The sequence below is a fragment of the Heterocephalus glaber genome, unplaced genomic scaffold, assembly GCF_053883595.1.
Source record: "Heterocephalus glaber isolate CG9 unplaced genomic scaffold, H.glaber_assembly_v1.0 deba00001606, whole genome shotgun sequence".
In the NCBI taxonomy this organism is placed as follows: Eukaryota; Metazoa; Chordata; class Mammalia; order Rodentia; family Bathyergidae; genus Heterocephalus; species Heterocephalus glaber.
In genome coordinates this window covers 31,015,603-31,038,369 of record NW_028258377.1, presented here as the reverse complement: position 1 = coordinate 31,038,369, position 22,767 = coordinate 31,015,603, and the positions used below count along the sequence as shown (strand labels likewise).

Below are 22,767 nucleotides of genomic sequence, written 5' to 3'. Positions count from 1 at the left end.
TCCCCGGCAACAAAAAAAAAAAAGAGAGAGAAGAGAGAAGGCGAGCCGGTCCCAGCACCTGGAAGGAAGCTCCCTGCCTCCATCCCAGGCTCCTAGGGCATAGAAGCTCAGCTGGTCCCAGCACCTGGAAGGAAGCTCCCCCACTGCCATCCCAGGCTCCTAAGGCAGAAAAGGTGAGCCAGTCCCAGCTCCCTGAAGGAAGCTCCCCGCCTCCATCCCAGGCTCCTATGGCAGAGAAGCTCAGCCGGTCCCAGCACCCGGAAGGAAGCTCCCCCCGCTGCCATTCCAAGCTCCTAGGGCTAAGCCGGTCCCAGAACCTGGAAGGAAGCTCCCCTGCTGCCATCCCAAGTTCCTAGGGCAGAGAAGGTGAGCCACGTGGGCGCCAGAAGTGTACCCCGCCCCCCACGGAAATGAGAAGACACATAAACAAGCCTCAAAAACAGACTTCCAGATCACCTACAGCAACCCCAAAGGGAAACGAGATGGAACACTCTGATACTCAACCACCTGGACTCTCTGAACTGGCAACAAAAGAGGATCTGGGAAAAATGAAATCAGAAATAATTACTCAGATAACAGCAAAGATTTTGCTCATGGTGCAAGACATGATTAATAAATCTAGAGAGGACACAGATAAAAAATAGAGGATTAGAGGAACAAGATGGAATCCCAACATAGGAAACAAATGGAATCCATAAAACAGACACAAACAGATTTCCAAGAGATTAAAAACTCCATCGAAAGTCTGCACAGCAGAATGAACCAATGTGAGGATAGAATTTCACATATAGAAGATAAGATTGCAATTAGTGACCAGGAAAAGAAAAATTGCTTTAAAATTGTAAGGGAACCTGAGAAATCAATCCAGCAGCTGCTAGACAATGCAAAGAAGAATAACATAAGACTGATTGGAGTCAATGAAGAAAGAGGAGAGAGTGCAGATCACATAAAAAAACTCTTCACAGAAGTGATGGCAGAAAAATTCTCAAAAAGGGGAAAAGAACTTCACACACAGATAAGTGAGGCATATAGGACTCCAGCTAGCCTTGATCAAAAAAAAATCTACACATAGGCATATAATAGTTAGGATTCCAAAAACCCAACAGAACAAAATTCTACAAGCAGTGAGAGAAAAGAAACAAATCACATACAGAGAAAAGTCCATCAGAATCACAGCAGAATTCTCAATGCAAACCCTCAAGGCAAGAAGAGCTTGGAGTAATGGATTTCAAGCCCTAAAGGAAAATAGCCTCCAACCCAGACTGATGTACCCTGCAAAACTATCTTTCAAAATTGATGGAGAAATCAGATACTTTCATGATAAAGAGCACCTCAGGAACTTCATGAATACCAAACCGGCACTCCAAAACATTTTAGACAATACCCTAGGAAAAGACAATGAGGATCACAACCCCAGGAAACCCAGCAGAATGAATCCATTGGGCGTGACAAATTAAACGCAAAGGGGGAGAATCCAACAAAAAGAAAAAGTCATGACAAGACTTTTAAAACTTTTGACTTCATCTCCCTAATGAGTGCATAATTCAATCTTATTATTGTACTGATTAGTATTTTTCTGATTCTAGAGTTGCACACCATTCCTTGTGCTATACTGGCTATTTATCATCTTCTTATGTGTACATTTTAATTGGGTTGTCTATTAATGAGCTGTAAGAATTCTTTATATATTCTGGTCATAGGTTATATGCATTGGAAATATGGTCTGTTTAAGGACTACTTTTCATTTTAATGATGTCATTTAAAGTTCTAAATTTTGATGGAATCATTTATCAATTTTTTTCTTTTCTACATCATGTCTTTTGTATCCTAGGTAGTTCTTGCCTACCCTGAATTCATCAATATTTTCCCTTATAATTTCTTCTTAAAGTTTTATACTTTTAGGCTTTCTTATTTAGGTTCATAGATCCCTTCAAGTTATTTTCATGTATGGAAATAAAGGGTTGAGGTTAACTTTTTATATTTGGATACCAGGTGTTCTAGTGCCATTTGCTGAAAACACTCTTTCTTCCTCAGCTCTTGAATTGAGTTTATATTCTATAAAATGCTAATGTTAAATAATCTTTCAAAACTCAGTGGACCATATATGTGTGGTTCTATTTCTAGATTCTCTGTTTTATTCCAATGATCTATATGTCTTTCCTTACACTAACACTGCCTTGATTACTGTAGCTTTAGAAGAAGTCTTAAAATTAGATACTAAACGTCTTCCAACACTTTTTGCTTTAAACTTTTCTAGGTCCTTTGTACTCCTACATAACTTTTCAACTTCAATATCCAATTCTTCATTTATAGCAAGTATACACAGACCTGAATTTTTATATATACCTTGTGTTTTCTAATCCTGCTAAATTCAAATACAAGTTCTAGGAGCTCCTAGAGATTTCTAAGTATTTTCTCTGTAGATGATCATTTCATCTACATACAAAGATTTTGCTTCTCCCTGCCAATCCTATCCTAGTTGTGAAATTTTATTGCCAGACTATTTTGGTGGGGCCTAGGTTTCAAAGTTTAATGGACAGATAAAGAGTAAGCATATCTGCCCTTGTTCCCCACCTTAAGGAGAAAGCATTGTGTCTTCTCCATTCATATAAGGCATTCTCGCTGGAAGTATGGGGTACATGTCTTTAATCTGTTGAGAAGGTTCTGTTTTACTTCTAGTCTCTTGATAGCTTTTACCATGAACAGCTGTAGAATTTAGTCCAATACTTTTTCTCCAACTAGTGACAGGATCATATGGCTTTTTCCTTTCCTCTGTTAAAATGATGACTTTTGGGGGTGGATCTTCCAATGCTGAACCAACACTGCCATCCCTATAACAAAACCACTTTCTACATCCTGCCAGATCTGACTTCTAATAGTTTGTTTTGTTAAACAAACTTCTATCTATGTTCATACTTTTTTCTTCTATTATCCTTATCCAGTTTTAGTATTAGCACAATGTTGAGTTCCTAAAATGAGGGGAGAAGTGTTCCTTCTTTTTTCTGCTTTGTTTGATATAATTTATCAGTTAAAATGTTTATGAGCCTGCTGTTGTCATACAGGTAGGTTTTCAAGCTAGCAAAATACTTTCTTTAATAGGTGCTATTCAAATTTGGTATTTCCTCCGCAGTTAGTTTCATTAATTTGTCTTCCAGGGTACTTCTTAGAAGTTGTCAAATTTATTTCAAAAAAGATTTTTGTAATATGCTTTCTATATCCTTTTAAATTCTGTAAAATCTGTGGTAATGTCTCCTAGATCTTAATATTGTAATTTAAAAAGTGTATAACTGATATTGTGTAACAGGAAGAAAAGGTCTAAAAGAGAAGGGGAATTGGGAGGGTTAGGGGAAGGGAAAAAAGGGAAAGGAAACAATATGAGAAGAGGAAAAAAATGGAAACAAGGTCTTTGCAAATAGGGAATGGTGGAGGGGGTGAAGGGAGGGCAGGGGAAGGGGAAAAAATAAGAATCATGAGACTCATGTTATGGTACAAGATCCCAATGATGAATGTAACTGTATTTTATACCTAAAATGTACCAATAAAGTTAATGGGGGGGGGGAGGAAAAAAAAACCCTGGGATTTTCATATGTTGGGAATGAAACTGTTAGTGTGAACTGTTCTCTAGTAATAAGGCACTGGGTTTTTTTCTGGATGCAAGTAGCACAAAGAGAAAAAAGAGAAAGATACAGAGAACCTTAAATACGTTCCATTACCTACCATTACTTAATTTTTTGAGTAGGTGGTTTAATTTATAAATATTCTGGAATAAAATGCTTAAAAGTCTCCTTTAAACTATGACTATTACTGATGCAATTTAACTGAGATTAATATAAAGCAATTTCTACTTAAAAATAAACCAATTTAGAACTTGTATAAATCAAGGATTAAAAAGAATGGCTTCCTGCACAGAACAAAGGGGTTAAATGTATTTTTAATTTTTATTTTTTGGTACCAAGGATCGAACTCAGGACCTTGTGCTTGCGAGGCAGGCACAATGCCACTGAGCTAAATCTCTGGCCCCTAAATGTATTTTTCTACACAAGCATTTTAAGGAACCTACAAGTTCTGGCAAGTGGCCAAGATCCCTTCCTAATTTCTCAACAACAAATGACCTGAAGATTACCACCATTAACCTAGTAAGTAAAGTTGGCATTACTTACCTTTTTGATGTCTAATTTTATTTCAGCACAAGATTTCTTTATACAGTTTATGACATAACTGACTAGCACACAATGAAATGGAATCTTCTAATGTTATAAATAGTCGAGAATTCCTGATTTTAATAGTGAACAAGGATGAAATTCTGGTAACTTATCAGAGGTCATGTGCAACTTTAAAAATCTGTTCTCTCACAAACACTCCAACATGAAGAAAAATCACTTGCATGTCTTTATTGTTACTGTGATAAATCATATTTGCTCTATTTTTACTCTTTTTAACCAGAATATTCTATATAAATGATTCAGAACTCTTATACACCCTGTCTTAAAGGCAAGATAGGCAAGGGCAGGGGAGACAGAAAAAATAAAGAGCAGGAAGACATGGAAGAAAAGAAAAAAATGAAAGTAGAAGGGCAAAAGAAAAGAGTAACCATATAGGCCTGGGGATTTAGCTCAGTGGTTCCACTGTGGCCTGCCTCGCAAGCACAAGGACCCAAGTGCGATGCCCAGTACCAAAAAAAAAAGAACATCCATAGTTCTATCTGTAACCCAGCTAGGTTAACCAATTCTCATACTTCTTCAGGAAATACCAATAGAATATATGGCCACTGTGCTTTCTAAAACAAGTCAAGATCATCTATGCAGGCCTCAAGAACATTAATGAGGGCAAAAAGCACAGAACACCTGAGGTAAGCACTGCTTCCCAAAGTTTAGTATTTATAATTATTATATGCATACTGTCATTATTAAAGGAGGTAGAAACAGCTACACAACAGATACAGTCAAAGTATCAAAGTATTAAATGCTGGCCTTTAAAGATCATATTCTAGAAATAGTCTTAAAAAAGGGTTTAATAAATATGAAAACATATTGAAAAGACACTAAACAAACATTTAAGAATTTGTTACAAAATTAATTATATTTTTGTTTGTATTTCATTTAATGGCCTCTAAAATGGAACTATCAAGATATTTTTGGTTTAGGAAAAGAGACAATATTTAATTATATGAACACATTTGAAGGTGTAGTTTCTTCAATTACTATGTTACTTTCGGCAGGTCCACATAGTTTGAATGAGTATCTAACAAAGGCTAAAGTCCTTACTCTACTTCACTTATTAGAAATACTGTTTTGTGAGGCAGAAATAATACAGCCTTGCAAAACATGCTTTGCAAAGTAAGTGCTATACACAATGTCCTTTAAATTATCAGAAAAACTAGCTTACAATTATAGTGGTAAGAAAAAAAGTGAATGGTGCAAAGTTCCATGTATTATTCTATGTAAAACGCCTAATGCCTAACATCAGAAAAAGAAGTTTATGAAAATACAGGTGTATACCAGAAAAAATTTCGGTCCAAAGGCCATTTGGATTGTTTTTCTGGTATACACTGGCAAAGAGCCATAATGAAACATCAAAGGAAGCCCAGCATGATCGTGCACACCTGTGATTCCAGCATTCTGTGAGGCTAAGGCAGGAGGATCACAACAAGTTCATGCCCAACCCGGGCAGGGCAACTTAGTGACTTCATGAGATCCCTTCTCAAAAAGAAAAGAGGGCTGGAAATGTAGATCAGGGCTCAAGCCCCAGTAAAATGCACACATGCAGGCATACGTGCACACACACGCACACACACAAATGAAGAGTTAAATTTCAAATCCTTTGTTTTATTCAACAGTATCTTTAAATCCCTGGATCATCTGATGTCCAAATTTAAAATAACATATAAGAGTTTTTACTGGGAGAAAAATTCCAAGGGAAGACTAAGACATCTGAAATTAAACGTGATCAACTGTAGAAATAAACAGACACACACAACATAGACTGAGTATCGTTACTAGCAGCAGTAAATATACCTCTACACTGCTTAAATATATCTCTTAAATATACCTCTACACTGCTTGCTCCGGTAGCACGTGTACTAAAACTGGAGCAATATAAGGAAAATCAGTATAGCCTCTATAAAAGGAAGACTAGTAAAAATCATAAGCTACTCCCTATTTTTGTTCAAGGCATATTCACGGCAGTGAAACTATTCTATATAACTCTATAGTGTAAATGCCATGCATCTGTGAAAACTCATCAAATGGTTTAACACAATACATATATCCATATGGGTTTTCTAGATTAAGAAATATACCATACTAATGCAAGATGTTATTAACAGGAGAAACTGTGAGAGGGGAGGTAGGTATATGGCAACCTCTGCACTTTATGAATAGTTTTTCTGTGAACTTAAGACTCCACTAAAAAAGGCTAATTTTTTTTAAAAAGCTGATCTTCAGAAATGCTAATACCTCAAATAAAAACCGAGCAGCAAAAATGTAGCACCTTTTTCAAGAAGCCCTGGGGACAATGTTAATACCTGCATCTTTCTGGAGAGTCTTCTCTATCTTTCCTCCGGAACTTGCTGATGGTGTCATCAATTGTGCTTCCAATTTTATCACTCAGTTCACCTAATTTATCACTGAATGGAAAAGCACTCTTGTTTTTATCCCACTCCTCATCCCATTTTGATTTGGGTTCAGGATCATATCTTTCACCTATATAACACATTAAAAAAAAGAAGCAACTCTAAGGACATTAAATTCAAATGATATGTACAGTCTTTATTTCTGAACCTTTCCCTCATAATAAAATCATTTTCAAAAGAAAACAGAAAGCTCCTATATGCTGAATCAACACAATTACAGCAAGGCACAGCATGTAATGTCAGTCATTTAGCGGCAGGAATGCAGATTCAAAAGCTTTTATGAAAACTTTCACAACCTTAATGTGAAGCATTCAACAGTTCCTAAAGGATACTGAAAGGAGTAATAGAAAATACAAAAATCAACACAAGCTCTAATAGCAAAAGAGTTAATGCTAATATTTTTGTTTTTCAAAAGTCATTTAATGCATTAGATTTCATTTGTCTCTTAATGGTTTATCAAAGTTGAGAAGTACTGGACAACCACAGTGTCCTAAAAAATAGAAAGCAGAGTTGGCACATGTCAGTACTCTCAGCTATTGGGGAGGGGAGGCTGAGGCAGAAAGATGGCTTGAGACCAAGAGTTCCAGGACCATCCTAGACCGCACAGAAAGATATCATCGCAAATAAAGAAAAACAAGACTAAAAACAGTAAATAAACTCATTAAAGGAACTCCTCCCTGAATGCTACATGATACAATATGCTGCAAGGATGTGGCAACTGTCATTCATTAGTATCAAATTAGAAAAATAATTCAATGAATTTCAAGAGCAGGGGAAAAGTTTTTTTAAATTGCTATAAAAAGAAAAGATTAAAAACAAAAGAAAAGATATTCTAACTACCAAAAACTGCACATACTACAATTATAAATTCCTTTCAAGTAGTTCAAAATAATGATGAATATTCAAAGGTCAATTGGAAATATATGCTGGGAATGGGGTAGAAAGCCTCTGCATGAATTTGGGAATGAAGATAAAAGATCATGGCAGTGAATAAAAACCCAAAAAGTCAAGATTTGTTTTAGTCCTTGGCCTTAGGAATTCAATAGAAAGGTTAAGATTACAAACCCTTCCATTTTCATGTTCAAATTCAACTTAAAAACTAAGAGAAGGATACAGAGAAATCACATGATTTTTTTAAAAAAGAAAATGTTGAAAACTAAGGCAGGTGGGGAAGAAAAGGAAAAGGGCAGTGAGAAACAACAAAATACCAAAAGGTGGCTAACAGCCTTTGTTATGAACCTTCAACAAGTTTGGATGGCATACATGCTCTTTGAAGATTGCACAAATCCATTTTACTGAAGTGCCTACTACAATTTCGCAACTAAACTCCTCTGTAAAAGCTTGAGAATTCTAAAATATGTACTAAAGCTGAGGATGCAGTTCAGTGGTAGAGTGCTTGCCTTGTATGTGTGAGGCCCTAAGTTTAATCCCCAGCACCACCAAATAAAACAAGACAAAACAAAGCAAACCCAACCTAAACCCAAACCAAACAATACAAGTACTAAATCTGGAAGTGACCTCTAACTTAAGAAAACATGGTAACATAAAAAAGTTTAAACCAGGATAGTTTTTTAAAAATAAGAGGTTGCAGCTGGGTGTAGTAGTGCATGTTTATAATACTGGCACTCTGGGAAGCTGAGGTAAGGAAGAGCTCAAGTTGAAGTCTAGCCTGGGCAACTTAGTGAGACCCTGTCTCAGAAGAAAAAAAAAAGCTAAGGATGTAGCTCAGTGTAAGGGCCCTGAGTTTAATCCCCAGTGCTGGGAGTGGAGGGGGCAGTGATAGTACAATGATCTGTATGCACATTTCACTGCCAATGCAGAAGAGTGAAAACGCATGAAAACCAAACTGTTTAGTGTGGTAGACACCTTACTATATTAGTGCTAAAGAGAGCAGACAGTGGTAAGACCTTATATCAGAATGAAAAGGCACAAAATAGCTAAAGTTGAGTAGTTCAGTCTGAAAAACACTTATAATAATTAAGCAAATTATGTGTTGTAAATACACAGGTTGTTTAACTTTACCTCCAATACAGATCCTATAATTACTTGGCTGTGACTGAGTCTCAAAACTTCAATTTTCTAAATTTATCTGACATAATAACATATTGTGTTGGTTTAAAAAAAAAAGGATAGAAGAATGAGGAAATGAATTGCAAGTAGCAATTTCTACTTAAAAACACATTAATTGCCATAGCTACATTGAAAAAGTTAAGGAATAAAATAACCACTTGGACAAATAATCCAATATCTTATTCTCCCACAGAAACATCAAAACATATTTAAATGCTTCATTTAAGAGACATGTTTTTGTCCAATTCATGAAACAGTCTTGTCTAATTCAATTTCTTATTCTTACAGAAACAACTTCAAAATATACTTAAATTCTTTAAGAGAAATATTCTTGTCCAATTCATGAATTTTACATGGTACTTCAGCTTAAAAAAGGGAAGTTTTCTGCTATTAGAAACAAAAACTAATGCAATGCAGTATTTTTTTCTTTGAGGGCAGGAAAGCAAAGGAGCAAAGGAATGAGATCTTTTAAGTAATTATAAAATATAATAGCAGATTTCACACAGATCCACTGAAGGGGTTCCAAGATCTCAATGTAAGCCAAATATTAAACAGCTAAGATATGGGAAGAGGGAGCTACAGAGCCACAGTGAGCATCTGCTAAGGCACACAGCACTACCCTGTTTGTATACAAAGAAAATGACCAGGGGAATGTCAGGGGTCAAAGAAGAAAAGTCCAAAGGAGCATGCTGTGAAAAAGTTACTTTTGTGTATGTTTTTCAAGCACCTATTATTCTTCTGCATATTATTACATTAAAAGTAAGCGTTAGAGGTGAATGTTCTAGTTGGTTGCCTGTAAATGCGTTAGGAACAACAAACAAAGCAAATAAGCCCAAGTGAAAAACTGAGAAAACCATCAATCATCTTTTTCTGTATCAAATTATACACTGCTTAAGGGAAGGGAAGCTAAGGCTGGACTTTCTTACAGGAAGTTTATGTTTCTGGCCAAAAACACGAGCTAAACTAGTTCTGAATTAGAAAGATAGATCTGTTGATCAAACTTTGTATTTTCATGTTCCTTTGAAATGTAAGAAAAATTTCCTTCTTCTTCATTTTTAAAGAATGATAACTCTAAAAGATAAGGATATACATGTTTTATTCTCTTTGTTAATTCAAAGTTTCCAACATCTAATTATCCAGTAATGGTTAAAAATCACATTCTTCAATCCACAATAAAAATAGGAAGATTCCCATGATCCATGAGTATGACATATGTTTTAGTGTGCTATATATTCTTTAAAAAAAAAAAAAAGCACTTTGGTCTTTGGTATTTCCATGATTCTTAAACTACAACTAAGAAGCTAAACTAATGCTTAGGTGCCAGCCTATCTTTGATACTCACTGTATCTGAATCCTCCAACACTGTCTGAGGAAACCCCAACATACTTGTCTTTGTTCTTCTTTGCTTTTTTTCGCTCTTCACGAAGCCTGTCGTCATCCTGGGCAAATTCAACCAATTCCTTCACCTTCTGGCGAATATTTATACCTTGATCCTTGCCGTGTTCATCTTGAGAATGGTAAGAGAGAAAGAGAACCTTAAGAATTCACTAAATATGTACCAAACTCTTTAAGACAAAACAAAGAACTAACCCTATAAAATAAGAAACCAACTTCAATATTTGGAGGGAAAAACAAAAACAAAAACCACCCCAGAGTTAGATTATGGTTTTTAACTTTGTTGTTTCCTCTTTGGCAAATTCCAAGTTCTGAAATGCCATTCTGGCTTAAGGACCACCAATAATAGTACCATGAAAGGTCAATTAAAAATCTAGTGAAAAAGATTACTTGATGAGGACCATGCAAAATGGATAAATCCATAAATGTTCTCTATTCGCATTTTAACACAACAAATCAAAACAAGAACCACTTTAACATTTTAATGACTGAAAAGCACCCTAAATGTTTTGGTTTCCCCGATACAAATTTGGGAACGCTAATTACCAGAACTATGTAAAGCATAAAAACTAAAATTTTTAAGTCGTTTCAACTAGGGGACACTATAAAATGAAATGTGCTTCATTCTCTAGCCTCTTTCACATTCAAAACACACTCTGGCCTTGCTGCCTTTGCACAGTAAATACTGTTTGGTGGGAGGGGGAAAAACCCAGCTTCAAACAGATGTGTGTGTTTTGGAGCTCTAACCTTTTCTTCCCATATGATTAAAGCTATTCCTTTATGGACACCACAGGGGACCAGTATCCAGTGCATATTTTAATATAAACCCGAACACTCATGTTGTATTGGTTCTGTTGTTATTAGCCAGTCTTTTCTGCAAGTTCTTGTCTTCACTAATTAATACTCTAGGGCCCCACGTCTTGGATTTTGCACTCGTCACACAACCCGCAACAGTCACATTCTAATTAGAGCAGAGAAGCTTCTAAGCTGGTTCAGGTGACTGACAACTCCAACTACTGTTTTAATTTGCTTATAAGGTTTTTCTATTGCTCACCTACAAAGTGGTAATTTTCCAAGGATCGCAAATCATAAATGTGTTCTCTGGCACTTGTAACAACACGCTCTGATCCATTTCTTATGAGGTAAGCTAGGAGCAGCAATGACTGTAAAAATACAAAGCACCAAATCATTTAGTGAAATGAATTCTGGTAAAGCTTTGGTATGTGGTTAAAAAAAATTCCAACAATAGCAAATAAACAATCTTCATGGTGACCATGGGGAGGATTTCTTTACTTAGACTTTACATAATCTTGAACTTATATTGTCAATTTGAAGGTCCTCTAATAGCAACATAATAAAAATAAGTTATCTAATGGACACTATGTATCAAAGATTTTTTTTTTTAAAAATCAGTAATCTAGATTTTCTTTTTTTTTTTTTGAAGATGAAAATAATTTATTTTTTATTTTTTTATTTTTATTTTTTTATTAAATTCTTTTATTGGTACATTGTAGGTATACAACACAATTACATTTCTCATTGGGAATTGTAGCTTTACATAATGCATCTTGGTTCTTATTTTTTCCCCATTCCTAGCCCTCCCTTCACGCCGTTCACCCTTCCCTATTTACAAAGACTTTATTTCCATTTTTTCCATTTCTCATCATTTGTCCTTTCCCTTCTTTCCTTTCCCCTGCCCCTCCCACTACCCCTACCCCTTTGGACCTTTTCTTCCTATTTTACATTTTCGATTATTCATTCTAATCATTGGTACATTTTAGGTATACAATATAATGACATTCATCATTGGAAATTTGCACCTTTACATAGTCTCTCTTGGTTCTTATTTTTCATCCTTGCCTAGCCCTCCCTTCAACCCCTCCAGTCCTCCCTATTTACAAAGATTTTGTTCCTCTTTTTCCATTTTCTCATATTAATCCCATTCCCTTCTATCCTTTCCTCTAGCCCTCCCACTTCCTTCCCCTTTGCCCCCTTTCTTCCTATTTCACAAGTAATCTGGATTTTCAACACTACCTGAGTTTACAATATAAATGAATTGTACAGTTTTACAAAGCTGGCTCCATTTTTACTTTTTATCTGGGCATTATGAAACTGAATCATTAGAAACTTCAGAAGAATTATTTGGTAATTATATAACTCCATGGTATATAATTATTCCCAGATAAAATTTAATTTTAAGGTTGATAAGGCTTTTGTTTTAAGTTGCTGCTAATATATACAAGAAAAAATGTAACTGTTTTAGATAATTTTGCTAAAATGTGAACTAAGAATAAGTGCTAGTGAATGTGAGTTTTTATGCGGTGATGAAATTGTTCTGGAATTAGATAATAGTGACCCTTGGGCACTTTGTGAATACATTAAAAATCACACTGAATTCTATACTTTAAACTTAACCTTGCTTCAAACAAACCAGACTTAAATGAAAATCTAGTCATATTGATGAAATTGAGGGGCACAAAATTTCATCCTACTAGAAATTTATCAGGTTTTTAAAAAGTAGTTTAACAAAGCATTAAAAATGACAGCAAAAAAACCCCACAAGTCTCATTTTTAAAAGCAAAATTTACAGAAATTTCACTCTTTCATCATACCTAGTATACAAGGAGAGGGAATGACAGCAAATGTTTTCAGAAACAAACAAAATAAAGAGCACTATACTAAAGCGCAGATCTTCACTCCTGAAAGCCAGAATGTTCAAGTTTCAAATATGAATGTTATCTGTCTTTCTCGAAAATACACTTTGAGTACCAAGAAAATACGGTGGGGAAGGAACAGATGATTATTTTGTTTTAGAATTTTGCTATCTATTTACCTATATGTCAGAACTAAAAGAATCTGATAAAAAGTACATGTTGACAAATAAAAAATGTTAGAAGTCTGTATGTTTCAGAATCCCTAATTATATTTTTGGTGCTTAAAACTGTTATAATAAATCAGGCACATTTAGCTGCTGTGGTGGTGCATGCCTATAAGCTGAGCACTTGGAAGGCTGAGCCAGGAGGATCCCTGCGAATTGAAGGACAGCCTGGGCTCCACAGTGATTTCAAGGCCACCTTGAACTACATAGCAAGACCTTGTTTCCAAAAAAAGGCAAATTTTTATGTAGAATACAAACCATGTTAGCCTGCTTTTCATTCTAACTGTTGATATACTAAACATGCATCTGAATAAGACATTCATTACTTTTGATATACACAAATATTTTTAGCAGGAAAAAATTAACAAATAAAAATATTCAACATTTAAAAGAACTATGAAGCTGGGCGTGGTGGCTGAGGAAGGCTGAAGCCAGAGGGCTGCAGGTCCAAGCTTAGCCTAGGTAACTTAGTGAGACCCTGTCTCAAAATAAAAAATGGTTGGGGATGCAGCTCAGTGTGAAGATCCCTAGGTTCAATCCCTGGTACTGGGGGATGGGGGGTTGGTTTACTATGATTTCAAACATTTTATATTGAGAACAGTTGTTTATGATGACCAGAAAACATAATACAAATAATAAATCTATTTCTTATATGTCTTTTGGAGTATCTATTTAACGATTTAATATCCTTCAAAATAATTATATAGGTATCTTAAATTTCAAGCACTTGTTTTCAATATTACAAAACAGGCTTATATTCATACCTTATAGACTCTTCTCCAATTCTTTTTGTTGTCTTTTAACATTCGGGACCACAGCATGTTCATAAGTTCTGGAAATTGTTCATACATAAATGTAGCCCTGAAAAAAGGGTAATTTACCTTAAGACTCAGCAGTGTGTTAATTTTGACAGTAGATGGCAGGCTTATTTTAAGTAATCGTTTCCCTAAAGTGTTTAGAAAAGAATAAGCTTAATCCAAAAAATTTTACAAGACACACATCCTCAAAAATGTTTTTCCTATTTTTATAAATACCTAGACCCTATACCTATTAATGTAAGCCTTTTAATATCATACTTTGCAAGCTCTATTTTCCTGTATATAGTGGCTCCGATGTTCATTAGGTGCATTCTCCAAACTTTAAACAGTAAGCTACATTAAGTGTGTAAACTTCACTGAAAAAGAAAAATTGTTTTATTTTTGAGCTAATTTTTAAGGGAATGAACTTCACATTAAACTTTCTGTATTACTATGTGAATGATTATACAAAATTTATATTTGGCAGCTAAACGGCTTAAAACTAAAAACAAACTTTGTATTTCTGTTTCAAGATACTTTCTTTCTGCACTGCTGAGTCAAATTATCACTTACTTGGCAATCTCTCCCATGAGTTGCCCAGAAGGTCCCCAAGGATCATCATTCGTTGCTTCTCGAACCTTAGACTCAATCTCTGAATAATTCATAACCACATTGGTGCTGCAGAGAAAAAAAAAAATGCATGCACATACGCACAAAGATTAGCATCAAAACTGAGAAACACATGAAAACTTAATAATGACACTACTGGGTGTCCTAATGAGCTACCTCTACAGGGTGGAAAAGAAAACATCTTTTGTGCACAAGGTACCCCAAGGACACTATATAACACATTTAAGTTATTTTAAAGAAGATTTTACTACTTCATTAGCTTTTAAGAATACAGATGAGAGATTGTATTAGTGCTGGCTTAAGTCCAGGGAAAAAAAGGCTTTGGGTCAAACTGAAAAGGAAACTGAACATGATAGAGTCTATTGTGAAACTAAGTTGTCAGTTTCTGGACCAGATTTGGTTTACAGGCAGGCTTTTTTCCTGCTTACAGAAATTCTGTAGATTAAGCAAAATTATACAACAGCTGAACATTATATAACATTTTTTTAAAGGAATGATAAACCAAAGAAAGTACTCTACAAATGTTTAGAATACCATGAACATTTACTTACAATCCTGTATTCTTTTTTTCTTTCAGTGCTAGGGATTGAACCCACAGCCTTCACACAGAGCTTCACCTCTAGCTTACTTTTTATTTTGAGACAGGATCTCAATAAATTGCTCAAACTGGGCTCAAACTTGTGATCCTACTGCTTCAGTCTTCCAAAATGCTAGGACTACAGGCATGCACCAAACTTCTTTTTTCACTCACTGTGTCTTATACACTAAGTCTTTGCATAGTCACTGTAACTAACCCCCCCGCCCCCCGTATTTGTTGGCAACATAGCATTTCATCAGGAGATTGTGTGATATTTAACTTTCACTTAAGACTTCAGTAACAGTCAAGAACATGGGCTTTAGGAGTCAGAAAAATCTGACTTGTGACTTTTGTCAAAATTACTTCAATGTCCTCAAATATAAAATGGTAATAAATAAAAATAATACTCAAAAGACAACATATCTTAATGTACTTAACAGTGTCTAACAAATAGAAATTGTGCAATAGTTATCTATTATTAATGAATAAAACCACCATCTACGATAACTAAAAAAATTAAATATTTAATAAGAAAGAATTAGTTTTGAAAAGAATATCTTAAGACATGAGGTGGCAAAATAGCTGGCTGTTAAAAGTGTAATCTGTTATGCTTATATGAATTTAAGAATTCAAAGATATTCTGAGAAGGAATAAAGAAATATTGTGAAAACACGAGAGTAGAGTAGTATTCATGTGATGTCTAAAGCTTCAATTATTGCACAATTGCTATAACAGATGCCTGTGAATATGGTTAACTCAAATCTGCTACTTCAAATTAAATCTTAGAAACAGTGAACAAAACCTCCATAGCTATTACTTTTATATACCTCCTTTTTTGCTATCTGGTTTTTCAGTCATGAAAAAGTTCTGTTTTTAAACAATGACGGCTTGGTTGAAACTAGCACTCAAATCTCCTAAATATAAATTTCACAATTTATTGTATTCCCTTCAATTTCTTTAAATTTTAGGGAAGAGACTAATAAACAGGGTTGGGTCAAGTTTAAAAGAACAATTATGTATACAAGTGACTTGTTAAGTCACTAAGGAAATCTGGCTTCAAGATTTATACTTAGACTACTGTTGTAAGGAAGAAAAGTGAAATCCTAGTATTTTCTTTCAAAGCTTGGAGGAAGTTCCTTCCTAAAATATCACTAGTTTGATAAAATAATTATTTCCCTGGAACTAAAATAAATCCATAATCTTTACTGCCTCTTTAAAGTTTAAGACTATTAACAAAGCCAGTAATGATTCTATTGACAACAATTTTACGTATAAATGTAGACAAGTAATTTCCCTCTAATTTTATCAACAATGGACCCAAAATAAATCCTAGGCACCCAATAACCTATTTGGAATTTAATATGCCATAAAATGATAGATTTCAGAATGCTTTTGTTTATCCTGGTGGCTGAAGAATGCATGGCTTAGGCAGTTAAAAGTGTCAAAATGCAGCTGTGAAAATGAACAATAGCAATTAGGATTATAATTCACCCAAGCATTTCATTACCAAGAATGCACTTGAAATCTCTCTTCATTGTTTAATATGTTAGAGAACAAGATGAAAGGAGTTTAATCGCCAGTCCATGTACATGAAATATTTTTTACCAGAGTCTTCATAAATGCTGCAGTTTTTGGAACACTACTCTCCTTGTTCAAGCTACAAAGGCCAATGGGTCAAATGAGAAAGGTCCTGTTTCTGTAACCCTTCACAAGATTCTTTGCCCAAGGCCTGTGTGTTTGAGTGGTGTGTGTTTAGAGGGAAGAGGTGGCAGAGAGCCAGCACTTTAAGAATCTCCTTATTTCTTTGGTTGAAAAACAATGGGAGCCATTAGAACATACAATGTAAGTTATAAAGTTTATCCACAAAAGGATAGGGAACTATAATAACAAGAAATAACAGACAACTTCCATGAAGAAAATCAAGCTCTACTTTAATGCTATTTTCCAGTGAGATTGCTGCTTTTAAATACTAGAAGAATTCTTGAAAGATGAGATCTGATAGCATAAATAACTCCAAAACAGGGTATTTAAAAATTTCACATAATTCAGATACAGCTGTAAACTAAAACAAAAAGAAAACAAAACTGTATAGTTTAGCCTTATTCCATCCAGGTCATTTTTTTAAAAAGGGAGAAAATAATTTCTAAAAATGTGGAAATGGCATTTTGATCCTTTCTTTCCCATACTTTCTACTGTCCTCAATCCATGCTACACTCATAACTCCAGCAAAATTTTTAAAAGAGGAAAGTAATTCCGTCTCCTCAGAAAAGAAAAATATTTCCAAATGTGAAAAAAACCAGTTTAATTCTTAAAATGCCCTGATTGACAGTGTCTTAGTAATGACTGTTTCAGACACTAGAGGGGGCTGTCTAATCAGTTTTTAAACAGGCACACAAAATCCAAACAAACAAAGGTATAGAAACTATTCAGCTAACAAAAATTACAAAAAAACACCAGTAAGTTCCATACCACTTAGACCACCAATACAGTCATACAAGGGACTTCTGGACTTATACTTCTAAATTGAAATTCCTGACTTGAAATTTTAAAAAGTTATCTCTTAACACTCAGTTAAAGGAAAACCACTACTTTGACCACTATTGTGACCTTTTGTTAAAAGCCAAACATCTTTGGATATAAGGTTTCCTTTCATCATAAGAAGGCAACCAAAAATACTCTGATAACAACAAAACATTTTTTTCTGTGTATTACTTTAAACCAGCTTGGCAGTGATATCAAAAGAGAACTCAATCTAAAAACATTTCTAATGATTTTTAACAATGCTTCTGCTGATCATCAATAACTACTTTCTACCTCTAAGTTTTTGCCAAGCTTATGCATTTAATTTCCTCAAACATGAAAACATAATAAGGGGGGAAAGTAAAAGAACAAAAATGAATTTACTCTTGTATTTGATATTTCTTTACTAGCATTAAATGCTATGTACAATTCTGAAAACAATCTAATGGTCACTAGAAAGCAGAGAATGAGCCCTCCTCACACGTGTTCTAGGTCACTCAGAATATTAAGTTTCTCCTTGCTTAAAATAACACAGTAGTCTTCAAAATCAGTAACCAGAAGAGCAGGTAAATGTCTATGACCTGATAAAGATGAGTAATAATTAAGATCACACTGTTTAAACGTTAACAGTACCGTAACCACTGCTGAGCAGTTCAATATAACTGCTTAACAATACTAACACTTGAAGGACTTTAACACTAAGCTGAAAAAGGCAGAGGAGGGAATAACCAGAGCGATGAACACATGAAGCTACAAGGTAAATTTCATAAACACAACCATCATTGTTTACATGTGTAGAACTGTTCTCTGCATCTGTAGTGCTTTCACCCACTTCCACATCTACTCCTCAAGACACCCAGCAGCAGGTACCACAGAACTAAGACTCCCCCAGGGAGAGGACTGAGCTCTGCACAACCAACACCGCTTGCTCAGTGGACCTTTAATGCTAACTGCTAAAGGACCCTCAAACTCTGTGCATGGGCTTCTAAGGCTTTCGGAGCCAAGGGTGGATTATTCAGTTTGCGGCTGTCAGTGTTCGCTGTGGACCTCCTCTTTATGGCCCATTTTCTTCTTATGTGACATTTGATGTCAATAAAATATCAGGTTATTTTATCAGCTAAGTTTGGACCTAGGTTTTTAAGGCAGAACTAGTTGAAAGTAAAAGTTAACATGGGGTTTTTACTTACAGTAAATGCTTCTCATCTGCATTAAGAAATCAGTAAAATGATTGAGAAAAAACTTGAGCAGACATTATTATTGCATTTTCTAACTGCTCACAAAGGAATGAGGAAATTAAAACAATGATGTAGTAAAAACTGTTTCCTAGTTTGTCTCTTTAATGTATTTTTTAAACTTAGAGTCAAGTGGATCTATATTTTTCATACAGTTTCTTCTTTATGTTTTAAGCTTATTATAACACCCTGAAATCAGGAAATATTTTGAGACCTTTATATATGTTTTATCACATGCATGTATACATACTTAGAAACCAAGATAAAAACGGGAGACAGCGACAAACATAAACTTAGTTCCAAGGCACAGTTTCAAATAATATTTTCTTCTTTTCCCATACTTTCTAAAAATTTCCCCATGACCATTACATAGTATCAAAGGGAAAACTATTAAACACCATTAACAATACAAATCAAGAGCTGGGTATGGTGGTACACCTATAACCCCAGCCAGCACACCTCTTGATCCTAGAGGCAGGAAGACGGCAGTTAGAGGCCACCTGGACTACATAGAGGGGCCCTGCGTTAAAATAAAAAATGAAATACAGGTACTATATCACAGTTACACTGTAACTAATTTACAGTTAAGCAACACCATGGGAGACATATTTGTACTTCCGATATGTTGTTTTGCCACGTTAAGAAGTGCAGGAAAGTAGTAACTAAAAGATATATACATATCTAAAATATGCATACCAAGTGCTATGTGTATAAAACTACAGGGGACAATTTAAGCACCCCAATTTTCAAATTAACATGATTTTTAAAAACTTCTATAATTACAGAATGATTCCTTACATCAAAACCCATATCTAGGGCTGGAAATTTAGCTCAGTGTTTCCGCCGCCTGCCTTGCAAGCGCAAGGTCCCTGAGTTCGATCCCTGATACCAAAAAAAAAAAAAAAAACCCACCAAAAAAAACCCCATATGTAGAAACCACCTCAACCTCAATGCCACAAAGATTTTTAAAAAGATATTTTATTAAAAAAGCTTTACAAAACAAATACTGAAGGTTTCCTCAGGTAACAAGTCATTTAATCCAGGAAAATTCGTTGTTTTTTTTTAATGTTTCTAGTCAAAACATTAAGGCAATACTATGAGGCACAAGTCTTAAAGCCTGATAATGGGTCCTGTAATCCATTTTTTATCAGGGGATGGCCTTCATCACATTACCTTATTTGCAAGCTGAACATTTCACAGGTTCAATATTCATATTTTAAAGCTACTCTATGTTGCATCTCATTACAGTCACATGAACAGACACATATTTAGTGTCAACAAACAAGTCTACTACTCCTAAATTTGACAAATACACAACTTTCATTCTTAGCAGAAAATCTAAGGCTCTGTAGAAATGACAGGGGGATGTGGAAAAACTGATTAGTCTACTTAGTTGCATATTATCATCCATTGTTAAAAAGTCTTTTCTTGGTCTGAAAATAAAATACAAAGCAGTGGAAAAATGTCTGCACAGAAGAAAGAACACGATTCAGTAAGAAGAACAGAAGAGACAAATGTAACAACTCTAACCCTGGCAGCTCACCCTATAAGGTTGCTCCTGTTCTAGGGGAAAAAGAAAAAGGAAAATACATATTCAATAGCAACTCCTTAGTGATGAATTTATATAAACTTAGAATCCCACAACTAGTAAATGGCAGTAAATGTTAAAACTTTGTTAAGTCATTACAAAATCCATTTTCTATTGTGCAACAATGCCCCCAAAATCAGAGAATTCCTAACCTAAATGGAAAAAGTCTACTAATTAATAAATAAAATGACATAAAAGCTGGGAATGGTAGCACACACCTGTAATCCCAGCAGTCTGGGAGGCTGAGGCAAGAGGATTACAAATTCAAGCCCAGCCTGAGTTATTTATTTATTTATTTATTTTCAGCCTGAGTAATTTAGCAAAGACCTTGTCTCAAAACAACAGGGCTGGGCATGCACACGTGCACACATGCATGTGTGCTCGCAGACATATGCACTCATTAAAATTACATTTTCTTTAGTGTTTAGTAAATAACAGAAGCCATCCAACTAAAAGGGGGAAAAATCAATGTTCTCGTACTCTTTAAGCACAGCAGCATATAAAAATGCTGACTTTCAGGAAAGTTCCATGGAACTCTCTCCTCAAAAAACAAAACAAACACAAAAACTTAGCAAATGGTGGCACACCCTTGTAATCACAGCACTAGGGAGGCTGAAGTAGGAGGATTGCCTTGAGCTTGAGGCCAGCTTGAACTACAAAGAACCCTGTCTCAAAAATCAAAAAACAAAAACAAAAACAAAAACACCTTAGCAAATCTAGTTTGCATAGGGAGAACTGAAATCAGAGACATGTAAAATGTGAGGTTTCCTCAGACCTTCTTCTGTGAGACCTAACTCCATTTTAAAGTTTGACTTTATCTTAAATATAAGACAGTAAAGTGGCCTTGACATAAATTCCACTTCACTAAAGTCAACTATTCCCCTAGTCTCCTTTGTGTCCATAAACTAATGATAAAATGTCCTTGTTGTGGGACAACAGATAAAAAAAGAGACACAGCTCCTAACTCAATCCTCTGCCCAGAAAACAGATGCTCCCGGGCCCATTATCTATAGAACATTCTGTCAATGTGCTGATTGTTCTTTTTTCCCATAAACTCTACATGTAGCCACCCCTCAACCCCCCATGCTTGCTAAATATCAACCAATCATGTAACTGCTAAATGGAACATCCCCAAACCTTGTGGTAGCCACAATAAAAACCCTGCTGATTTGGAATTCGGGGCTCTCAATCCTGATCTGCTGTGTCGGTGACGGTTGAGTGGCCCTGCTCGAGGTTGAATAAATGACCCTCGTGTGTTTACATCGGAAATGGCTCCTTGGTGGTCTTTGGGGACTTCGTGATCTGGGCACAACATTTGGGGGCTCGTCCAGGATCCCCAAGACCCTCAGGATCCCCGTACCGGAGGGTTGACCCCGGCTGGTGAGTGTTTCTGTGTCTGTAAAGTCTGGGGCCCATTTTCTGGGAAGGTCGGCAAACGGTCTAGGCGGATGCACTGCGAGGGCCGCCGACCCAGGATCCTGGAAGACGTTCCGGGATCCTTCTGGAGGGGACGGAGTGCCCCGTGAGTACGAGTCTGTGGGACTCCTAGGGGGACGATGCGGGTCGCTCCCGCGGCACGGCGTGAGGCTGTCATCCCACGCTTTTTGCTTTTCTGTTGTGTCTGTTTATTATGTGACTTGGACTGAGACGATGGGACAGACTGTGACCACCCCCCTTCCCTTGTTAACAGGTCGTTCCGGGGAAGTTAAAAAGCGAGCGCATAATTTGAGTTTAAAAGTTAAAAAGAGAAAGTTTATCACCCTTTGCAGATCAGAATGGCCAACTTTTAAAGTAAACTGGCCACCAGAGGGTACATTTGACCTAGAAACAGTCAAAAGAGTTAAAAATATTGTTTTTCGTCCTCGAACGGGACACCCTGACCAGGAACCATACACCGTTACCTGGGAAGACCTGGTGCAGAACCCTCCCTCTTGGATCAAGCCCTTTTTGCCTCCACAGAAGCAGCTGCCTGAGGCAGTCCTAGCGGTGCACGAGAAAACCACCAGAAAAGACTGCCGGAGAGAAAAAACCGAGACCAAACCCACGGCGCCGCTTTACCCAGTTCTCCAAGGAGAAAGTGAAAAAGATCTCCTTTTTCCCCCTCCCTACCGCCCGCACCCGCTCCTCCACTCCCTGGAGGCCTTGGCGGGGGCGGAGGAAATAACCCCGGCGGCAGGGCGGCCGGCAGGGATGGAGGGAATAGCCCCGGCGGCTGCGGCGGGGGTAAAAAAAAAAAAAAAAAACCCCAACGGTAGCCGAGGAAAAAGTGCATGCCCGGGCGGGCATTGCTAGAAGAGATGGCCCCTCCCAAAACACCCGCAACCGCTGCGCAACCTCGCTGGTGGCGGGGCCGGCGAATTCCACTGTCCTCCCGTTGAGGGTGACTGGACCCCCTGATGAACATGACACTCAGCCTCTCCAGTATTGGCCCTTTGCCACTAGTGACCTT

General features: G+C 36.3%; 1 protein-coding gene and 1 non-coding gene across 3 annotated transcripts in view; one reads left to right on the top strand and one right to left on the bottom strand.

Moving 5' to 3' along the window:
* The window catches only part of Clint1 (clathrin interactor 1), an 81,208-nt gene that overhangs the window by 17,719 nt on the left and 40,722 nt on the right, over positions 1–22,767 (bottom strand). For both annotated transcript variants that reach the window (XM_004836478.4, XM_004836479.4), the window contains exons 2-6: positions 14,345–14,449; positions 13,739–13,835; positions 11,151–11,259; positions 10,044–10,208; positions 6,524–6,701 (exon numbers count right to left, since the gene is read on the bottom strand). In XM_004836478.4, the coding sequence (XP_004836535.1) occupies positions 6,524–6,701; positions 10,044–10,208; positions 11,151–11,259; positions 13,739–13,835; positions 14,345–14,449 (654 nt within the window). The remainder of the gene's footprint in view (positions 1–6,523; positions 6,702–10,043; positions 10,209–11,150; positions 11,260–13,738; positions 13,836–14,344; positions 14,450–22,767) is intronic.
* On the top strand, positions 6,056–6,163 carry LOC147822982 (U6 spliceosomal RNA). The gene has a single exon (XR_015444918.1). It is a non-coding gene; the product is annotated as a U6 spliceosomal RNA (small nuclear RNA).